The 9,218-nt window shown below is 34.4% G+C and overlaps 1 protein-coding gene across 1 annotated transcript; it reads left to right on the top strand.

The window, feature by feature from the left end:
* Positions 1-742: 742 nt before the first annotated feature.
* Positions 743-6,446, top strand: LOC103490988 (lysophospholipid acyltransferase 1). The gene is made up of 8 exons (XM_008450755.3): positions 743-1,366; positions 3,086-3,141; positions 4,274-4,494; positions 4,586-4,994; positions 5,216-5,301; positions 5,710-5,773; positions 5,875-5,993; positions 6,071-6,446. Exons 1-8 carry the CDS (start codon positions 1,065-1,067, stop codon positions 6,206-6,208), a joined length of 1,395 nt encoding a protein of 464 aa, XP_008448977.1. The 5' UTR covers positions 743-1,064; the 3' UTR covers positions 6,209-6,446.
* Positions 6,447-9,218: the final 2,772 nt, after the last annotated feature.

The following is a 9,218-nucleotide window of genomic DNA, read 5'->3' as shown; positions in this document are numbered from 1 at the left end:
TTAGTTTTATATTTCTATTTTGTCACACTTTTATTTTTCAAATTTCATCCCCATATGATTAAAACTTTACATTGAAATTTTTTGCCTATATTTTTTAGGTTAAATTTCAAGTTTACTTATTAATTTGAAGATTTGTGTCATTTGGTTCCTAAACTTTCAAAATTACAAATTTAGTTTTTGATATTTTTTCCACATTCACTGGATGCAAAATTAAAAAAGGTTTTTTAAGAAATATAACAAAGCAACAAAATATTAACACGGCATAAAACAATTTCGAAAATAGAAAAAGCACACAACCCACAATGAAAAATAGAAAAAATGTTCTCTTTAAAAGCCCACAGGCTCACAATGAAAAGTACAAAAATACCTAGTCGCACAATGATATGATAGTGTGCACTTTAGGTATACACCTCGTGACTTTGTTTTTGGTATCATCCTAGAAGATTTCATACCAATGGAGATAGTTGTTTTTTCTTTATATAACCAAGATATCCCTTTGTCTAATCAATAGGAGAATTTGGCTCAATTCACATATCAATCTAATAAATTGAACCAAAACTACAAAAGAGCAATATTGGAGTGCACTCATCTTTTTATTCTCGACTTTACCTTGACATGAATCATCTAACATGAATGGTAAAACAATTCATAGAATAAAACCTACCTAATATTTATTCAATTTTAGTATCTAAAATTTAAAAGTTTTAATATTAAACACTATAAATTCAACACTTGGCACATGGGTGAACCAAAGCTCTGAAATAGCTTCGTCAGTTTCCTCCGTCGAGGGGCAATTTCACAAATTTCATCGAGCAGATATTTGAAGATGAAAATCCAAATTGATTGAAGCAATCAAATAAAGCAAAGTGTTGGGACCTTGATCCGAGCCTGTGATTCCACGCCACATACAAGAAATCCGGCCCAGTCAAGATCATCTTCTGAAAATATTCATAGAATAAGCTTCGTTAATTACGAGAAAAACCAAAACCCAGAGCGTCTTTTAAGTTTTCAACACATTACAACAACTGGGTCAAGCTTCCTTCTTCCAAAGCCAACGCCTTTCGATGGGCCTGGAGATGGAATCCTTGGCCGCCTCCATTGGCGTCTCCGTCCCTGTTCTCCGATTCCTTCTCTGTTTCGTCGCTACAATTCCGGTCAGCTTTCTATGGCGGATTGTCCCAGGTCGCCTCCCCAAACATCTCTATTCTGCCCTTTCCGGTGTTCTTCTCTCTTACCTCTCTTTTGGGTTCTCTTCAAATCTTCACTTCTTGGTCCCCATGTTCCTGGGTTATGCTTCCATGGTCCTCTTCCGTCGCCATTGCGGTTTGATTACCTTCTTCTTGGGGTTTGGTTATCTCATTGGATGGTAAGTGGAATTGATTTAATTTTTTTTGTGATAGGTTTTATAATTGATGGTACTCTTCAAATTGAACGATCTGATTGCAATTGCATATTCCGTTCCTTTGTGGTTTTGTATTTCGTTGAGTGCAACTAACTACTACTGTTTTTCACTCTTTGAGTTCTTGTTGCGATGAATCTGGTGGAAATCGAACTTGGGGGTAATGTAATGGTGCTGTAATTCTGTGCATGCAGCTCCTTTTTATAATGTGGAGTTGTTATTGTCTTTGGGAATGGATTGTGGTTTGTAGGCTTTGGTTAACTATCATTTTTTCGACATGCAGGAAGATGTGAAATAGATTTGACTTTAGTACTCTGTATTTCTTGGCAGAGCTGTTGGAACTAAGAAAGAGAACTTTGGTCCTTGTTGAATGAATTGTTAGGAACCTAAGGAAAAAGTTATGTGCTGGAGATGACTATGTCTATGCTTAGTTCATTTGGTCTTTTAGTGTTCCCGAGTTTAAATTTTAGTTAGGAATATTCCGTTAGTCATTTTGTCTTGGTACAGTTATAGCATTGATAGAGATACAAGGAAAGGAAAGGATTGTAAGCAAAAGTAGAATTTATGTCCTCTTTAAAAGCATCCTTAGTTTGGTACAAATCATTGTGAAAACACCTTCTTGAAACAATTATATGTGTTGACGATCACTAGAAGTAGAGACATCTGCTATCAATTTCCTTTGAGAGGGTGAAATGGCCGTCTAGAGATAAAAATATTTGCACGACCTTACTTGAACAAGATCTGTACTATAGGTTGTACAGCTATGGCCTTGAGTAATACAAAGGTTGTACAGCTATGGCCTTGAGTAATACTGTAGGTTGTACAGCTATGGCCTTGAGTAATACAAAGGTAACTGAAAAAGTTGATACCTTTTGATGATCAAGTTTGAGGACTAACCATGGTTAAAAATTCCTTTGTTGTTAAACCCTTGGAACTATGATTCAACATTTTCTTGTTTAGCAAATAAATAAAATTCAACAATATACTTTTTCATGCTTGAAGTTAATTTGACGGAAACTACATAATTGTCTGATGTGAATCCTCTGAGAAATATATTGCTTCTGGGGTGGTGTCAACTGTCAATCATTCTTAGCTACGTTGTTACACCATTTAATGGAGCCCTAGTCTCCAAATTAAACTTGAACACCACAGAAGACTTGGAGTTAAACTTAAAAGCTAGTTAGAACTAACGAAATAGAGGGGAAGGAGTTCATAACGAGGTTTGAGAAAATAGCGTGAGCTGAATAATAGGCAAGGGGTTATTGCCGCCAGAGGAGAAGTAGAAGAGTTTGTTTGATCCCCACAGTGTTTTTACTTTTTATGCACTTATAACTGAATTTTACCACTACCAAAATTCTTTTGGTACTTAACTTAGAATCTGCAACGTGCTTCTTAAAGCTAATGGTCTTGGATATTATTCTCTAATATGTGTGCGTACTTCAAAGGAATAGCCTTGATCCATATCTAATCTTTTGACTTTTTATCTTCCTTGAGGCCGTGTTATCATTTTCAGAAAAAAGATTGTCATTTAACTAAAAATCTAGCATGTGATTAATGCTTGTGTTGCAAATCCACTTGCATCAATAAATGCTAAGATTTATGCCTAATCTTGTTATAAAGATCTTTCGGATTCTTGAGATTGTGCTTTTGGTTCCAGAATTCTTGACTATTTGTCCACATGTGTAGCCATGTATATTACATGAGTGGGGACGCTTGGAAAGAAGGAGGCATTGACGCAACTGGTAAGATCACTCACTAGACTTGTGCCTTATTTTTCCTTTTATTAGTGTCCAAACACGTTGCTTTTTCTAAAGAAAAATATCTTATATAAATTTTTCTCAAAGAGGGACTGGTAAAAAGTATCTTGTTCTAATGGTCACTTTGTTCAAATCCAATCCTGATTGGCTTATTTCTTTGAAGTTAATGAAGTCTCATGTATGGCACATCATCATCTGGGCCATAGGTTTTTGGTACAAAACTAGTCAACTTTCATCGAATTCACAGAAAAGGAAAATGCTACATATCTCTCCAAGTGCGAAGGAAATAATAGAATGTTAGTTCAACTGCTACAGTACAATAATTGAACTAGTACACAATAAAAGGGCTAAGATAGAAAGTAAACCAATTGGCTTGCATAAGTTGGACTGGTTCTTAAACTTTCTTGTCATTCCTAAACCTAACTTTAAATTTATAATTTATAAGACATTTCTCCCGTTCTCCCAAAGTAGTGCTTTAACCACGTTTGGTCACAGTTTTTGGCTGGTCTAAAATTCTAGCCACAGAGGAGCTGAAAGCAACTGATGCTCTAAGCATTATTGCAAAACATACATTAGGTAGGAGAAATGCAGAAGGTTGGATTTGTCTTTTGAATGAAAGTAATGAGTTCTACCAAGGCCAAAGTGTATAGGAATAATTTGATTTTTCAGACGTTGTATACTTCCTGATGCCCCTACACAAACCCATTATGCAGACATATAAGTGGTGGATTGCTTAGAGGTTTTTAAAAATAGATTTGCTGGAATATTTTTTGAAGCTCCCTAGATTTTCCAATCTTTGGTCAGGGATAAAGTTGGGCATAACACTTTGCAACAAGCTATATAATAAATTCATTCGTTAATTCCTATTCTGAAAGGTTATTTTGTAAGAAAAATTCCATCCACTCTATCATGGCAAAATTGTAGTCGATCTCAATTCTCAGCTGTGTGATAAACAACTCAGTTCTCGCCAGCATAGTTCTTATACTGCCACAAATTATTGGTTTCACAATAGGTTAACTATTTAGGGTTACTGATTTATTTATGCTCGTTTGAGTTTCTAACCTCCAGTTTATATTTACATCTTTGGTTACTGACATTCTTTCCACTACTTGTTCAGGGGCTTTGATGGTGTTGACACTGAAAGTCATTTCATGTGCCATAAATTATAATGATGGGTTGTTAAAAGAAGAAGGTTTAACTGAGGCTCAAAAGAAAAATCGATTGATTAAATTGCCCTCATTAATCGAGTACATTGGTTACTGCCTCTGCTGTGGCAGCCACTTTGCTGGTCCTGTTTATGAAATGAAGGATTATCTTGAGTGGACTGATGGAAAAGGGGTCTGCCTATTCTTCTTCTTTTATTATTTTTGCCCCAAACTTTTGGGTAGACTTTCTTATGTTGAATTCTGTCATCTTGGTTCTTTTTTAGATTTGGAAGCATGATGAACAAAACCCACCTCCATCACCATATTGGGCAACAATTAGAGCTCTTCTACAAGCTGCTTTTTGCATGGGCTTGTATTTGTACCTGGTACCTCAGTTTCCGTTGTCCCGTTTTATTGATCCCGTCTACCATGATTGGCCATTCTGGAAGCGTCTTGGGTACCAATATATGGCAGGCTTCACAGCACGCTGGAAATATTATTTCATCTGGTCAATTTCCGAGGCCTCCATCATTATTTCTGGCTTAGGTTTCAGTGGTTGGACAAAATCTTCTCCACCTAAACCACGCTGGGACCGCGCAAAGAATGTTGACATTCTTGGTCTTGAGTTTGTGAAGAGTGCAGTTGAGATTCCTCTTAAATGGAATATTCAAGTCAGCACTTGGCTTCGCCATTGTGAGTTTCTTTTCAATAGCTTTAAGCAGTTCACTATTTTACTCCCTGTGAATTTTTAGGTTGTGATTTTGGGGTAAGTTAAGCATATCTAGAAAGAAAAAACTGATGTCCCCATATCTGAAACTTTCTCCGTTCAACATTTTTCTGGACACATGGCTTTTAGAAAAGAGGAGCAGTCCATAAATTTAAAACAATCTCATTGCTGTTACATGTTGGTGTAGATGTTTATGAAAGGTTGGTTCAAAAGGGGAGGAAACCTGGTTTCTTTCAGCTGCTGGCAACACAGACTGTCAGTGCTGTTTGGCATGTGAGTATTATGAAACAGATTACTCCTTTTAATCTTCACTATACCTTTTTTATTCCATTACAAATTCAGAATCTGTGGTTATTTTAAGGTTCTATTGCATTCTTCTTTTTTTCTTTAGGTTTGATTGTTCTATATCCACAACCTTTATATGTACTTAATATTCATAATATGTTTTTGAATTCTTAACCAAACTTTAAAAGCCAGAAATTTGTTTTTCTGAAAAGTTTGTCCATTTCATAATTTAGTTGAGGTTTCAGAAAAAAAGGTTGTGCTTCTTTATTTTAACTATGCTGTGTTCTTTTCATTCCAAGGTATAGAATCTGTATTGGTAGGGGTGATGTATGTTTGTATTTTCTATTCTTGTTTTCTGATATCGACTTGCTTTTCTGCTCATCTGGAAAAATATAGGGTTTGTATCCTGGGTACATCATCTTCTTCGTTCAGTCCGCTGTGATGATTGCTGGTTCAAGAGGTATGTAATAGCCTACCTGTTATTACACTGCCCATGCCCGTTCTTCAGTTATGTAACATTTTTCTTTTGTTTTGTTCACTTCTGTGGTGCCCATCGAGCAGTTATTTACAGATGGCAACAAGCTATTCCTCCATCCATGGCTTTCCTCAAAACTATACTTGCATTTTTGAACTTCGCTTACACAGTTTTGGTCCTGAACTACTCCTGCGTTGGGTTCATGGTACCTCTCTTTCCCTTGCTTAGCTCACACTCAACTCTTGTCGTTCCTATAAGTTTCTGATATGATGTTTTGAGCAGGTTTTGAGCTTGCACGAGACACTTGCCTCATATGGAAGCGTCTACTACATTGGAACCGTCATTCCCATCACGCTAATCTTACTTGGTTCCATCATTAAACCCGCACCAGCTAGATCTAAAGCTCGAAAAGATCAGTGAGATAAGAAAGCTTGGTCCTTGTGGGTTTTTGAATTACTTTAAAACGAGTATGGGTGAAAAGAAGCCTGTTGTTGCTCATTTTTCCACTTGACATCCATGAGCTTTTGGTACATTGTTATTTATGTTAGTTTTGATGGATCTTTTAAGTTGAAGTTCTTGAGAAGTGTAGGAGTGGTTTGAATTATAAATCTTCAAAGTTTACATCATTTTAAGTAGTTTATTGAATGATTTTGGAAAATGTTTGTGTTAATGATGCTAATTCTCTAATTAATTAGAACGGTCCGATTTTGATGGCATTTTGGTGTTGCTATATAAGGCTGCTCCTATAATTTGTTAGTTGTTATGGTGATGGTTATTAGTACCATTTGATCATGACTGGATGGACAAAATCAGAAATAATTTTTCTAGAAATTGTAGTTGACATTGCCATTTTATTGATATGTCAATCAGTTTCAATTTTCGTTGATATGTCGACCAGTTTCCGTTTTCCGTTGATATATCATATACAACTTTGGTTGACATCATGTTTTTAAAAAATAATTTAGGCTAATTGTATAAGCCATCAATGTTCAATCAAGTTCCTGTTCTCTTCAAAAGAGTGATGTGTTATGTATATATAAAATGAGATGATTAGACATTAATATAACTTGTACAATAATAGTATTTTTAAGGGCTCATCTTCAAAATTTTGACCGAGTGACATGCGAAAACGTCTAATAGTTTTGCTTGGGCACTTGTCACACAACTTCTGATGATTTGTTTTTTAAAAGACTATTGTTCTCATTTTTGTTTGGGCAAGAGCTAGAGAGAACAATCGAAACAAATACAAATTTTGATAAATACAAATTGCTATTTTGCTACAAGTAGAGACCAAAACGAGAGTGAGATGAGATTGCTAAACAAGAGATTAAAGAGCAGGGCAAACCAGTTACAAATGTAGAACATCTCCTCTTTTTCTTTGTGCCAAAGAATTCTCTTTCAAAAGGCTGGTCCAAAATTCCTTCTTGAACACTAAAACTATCCATCGTATTCGAATCCTTCGTTTTATGCCTTTGAGTTGCCGGGGGTAGAAGAAGTATACATAATTTTACAGAGAATCAAAAACTTGATAGAAGATTTGACCTAAAGAGTTAGAAAAGATGTTTAATTTATGAGAAGCAATCGAGTGGAGTTCATGGCTCATGCCACCTTTTTCTTTTTTGAGTTCAACAAATCTATTCTTAATGTTTTGTTTTTCGAAAACTAGCATGTCTACTATTATAATTTGAAAATGTATTCCTATATTATAATTAAAGTTAATTATATTTATTTAACTAATTTTGGTAAAAGAATAATTTCGATGCACTAAATTTAAGATTTATGGAAAGTTGGTGGATTAAAAATTATATAGGCAAAAATACAATTTTGGTTTCTAACTTTGAGGTTTGAAGTTGATCTCTCTTTCGGAGTTAGTTGAATAAATGCCCCAAAAATTGGAGAGGATGACAAATGATGTGGTTTTCTTTTTTAAACGTTGAATGACTTTTTGCTGACGTCAAATTTGAGTGAGATTACCAAGATACACTTGTGCGCACGTGGAATAGCAATTTCGCTCTTACCCATCTCGCTCTCTCTTCTTTTTTCACTCACAAATTAAATCACTATGTTTCTCAGTCTCACTTGATTTTGCTCGATCTCTCAATTATTGAAGAAATTGGCACAAAAAAAAAAAAAAAAAAAAAGAGAGATACCCACTTGGAAGAAAGAAACTTTTATTAAGAAAAATTACAAAAAAAATGGACACTCCTGGAGAAACACTCTTTTACTTTCAAAACACTTATTTTCACTCTAAGTTTCTCTTTTAACTTTCTTACTTTCTTTCTTCCTCTCTTTGCTTACTTTCTTTCCTTTGCTTTGTTTAGTTCACAAATGAATATCATGCCTCCTATTTATAGGTACGAAATCCTTAGAGTCTAAGCCAAAACTTTCTCTACAACTCTAACTATTATAGAATTTCTTAACTTAAAAATCTAGGACATTTCTATATTTTTTTTATTAGATATTTATTTAGACCTTTCAACATAGTTCTAGAGAAATTTAATTTACATACTAATAACATGTTATGGATACTTCAAGACTCTTCTAGACGAATTAGTATTGCTATATATATTTTAACATCAATCTCGCTCAATTGATGTCGCTCTTGCCTATCGTGGTTGGTGTCACTCTCACTCTTTCTTTGGATTGTGTCGCGCTGGTCAAAGTTGCTTAGTGGTGGAATCACCATTGACGCACCATGCATGCCAAAGAAGAAGCAGTTGAAGAATTAGAAAACAACTAGGAAGGACTTAAGGAGAAAATAAAAACCCTAAATAAATAAATGGAAGAACAATACTGGGACTTCATACGGTCATGATATCGACAAGGGGCATTTGATATTGCAAGAAATTTGGTCTTTTGCCATTTGGTACCTTTAAAATGAATCATCTACGATAATTTTTCATCAATTTGATCCCTAAAATTTCAAAATGAACATTCTAGTTCTCAAAGTAATTTATAAAATAATTTCAAATGATACGTCTAGAAATTTCTTAGCTGATTTGGCATGAAAGAATGATAAGAATAATAAAAATAAAAATGAAAGAAATGATGAGCTACCAATTAAAAAATGAAAATATAATAATAACTATGAGAATACTACCAATCTTGAGATCAATTAAATTACATGAATAGGTGTAATAAAAAAGTGAGACCCACTTTTGATTCCAAACTACCCCAAACGTAATTTCTACGCTTTAAAGTAACTAATAATGATTGTACATAATTAATTTTTAACGAAAGTAGGATCCTAAATTTGATTATAATTCAATTTGTGACGATCATAAGTAGAAAATTCATATTCTTCGGTCATTGATAAATAATTTGTTGGATAATATTAAACTCAGTTACTACAAAATATATAGATCCCGAAATCAATATTATAATTGAGCAATCGTTTCTTTCGAATATCTATTTTCAATTTCCAATCAAC

The sequence above is a fragment of the Cucumis melo genome, chromosome 6, assembly GCF_025177605.1.
Source record: "Cucumis melo cultivar AY chromosome 6, USDA_Cmelo_AY_1.0, whole genome shotgun sequence".
In the NCBI taxonomy this organism is placed as follows: domain Eukaryota; kingdom Viridiplantae; phylum Streptophyta; class Magnoliopsida; order Cucurbitales; family Cucurbitaceae; genus Cucumis; species Cucumis melo.
The sequence above is the reverse complement of the archived record's forward strand: the minus strand, read 5'-3'. Positions and strand labels throughout refer to the sequence as shown.

Bases quoted from the DNA above. Each gene is read 5' to 3' on its own strand.
- LOC103490988 (XM_008450755.3), top strand. From the start codon at position 1,065: ATGGGCCTGGAGATGGAATCCTTGGCCGCCTCCATTGGCGTCTCCGTC. The intron at 4,995-5,215 runs GTGAGTTTCTTT...ATGTTGGTGTAG, and splicing joins CAGCACTTGGCTTCGCCATT to ATGTTTATGAAAGGTTGGTT. The intron at 5,994-6,070 runs GTACCTCTCTTT...TGTTTTGAGCAG, and splicing joins ACTCCTGCGTTGGGTTCATG to GTTTTGAGCTTGCACGAGAC.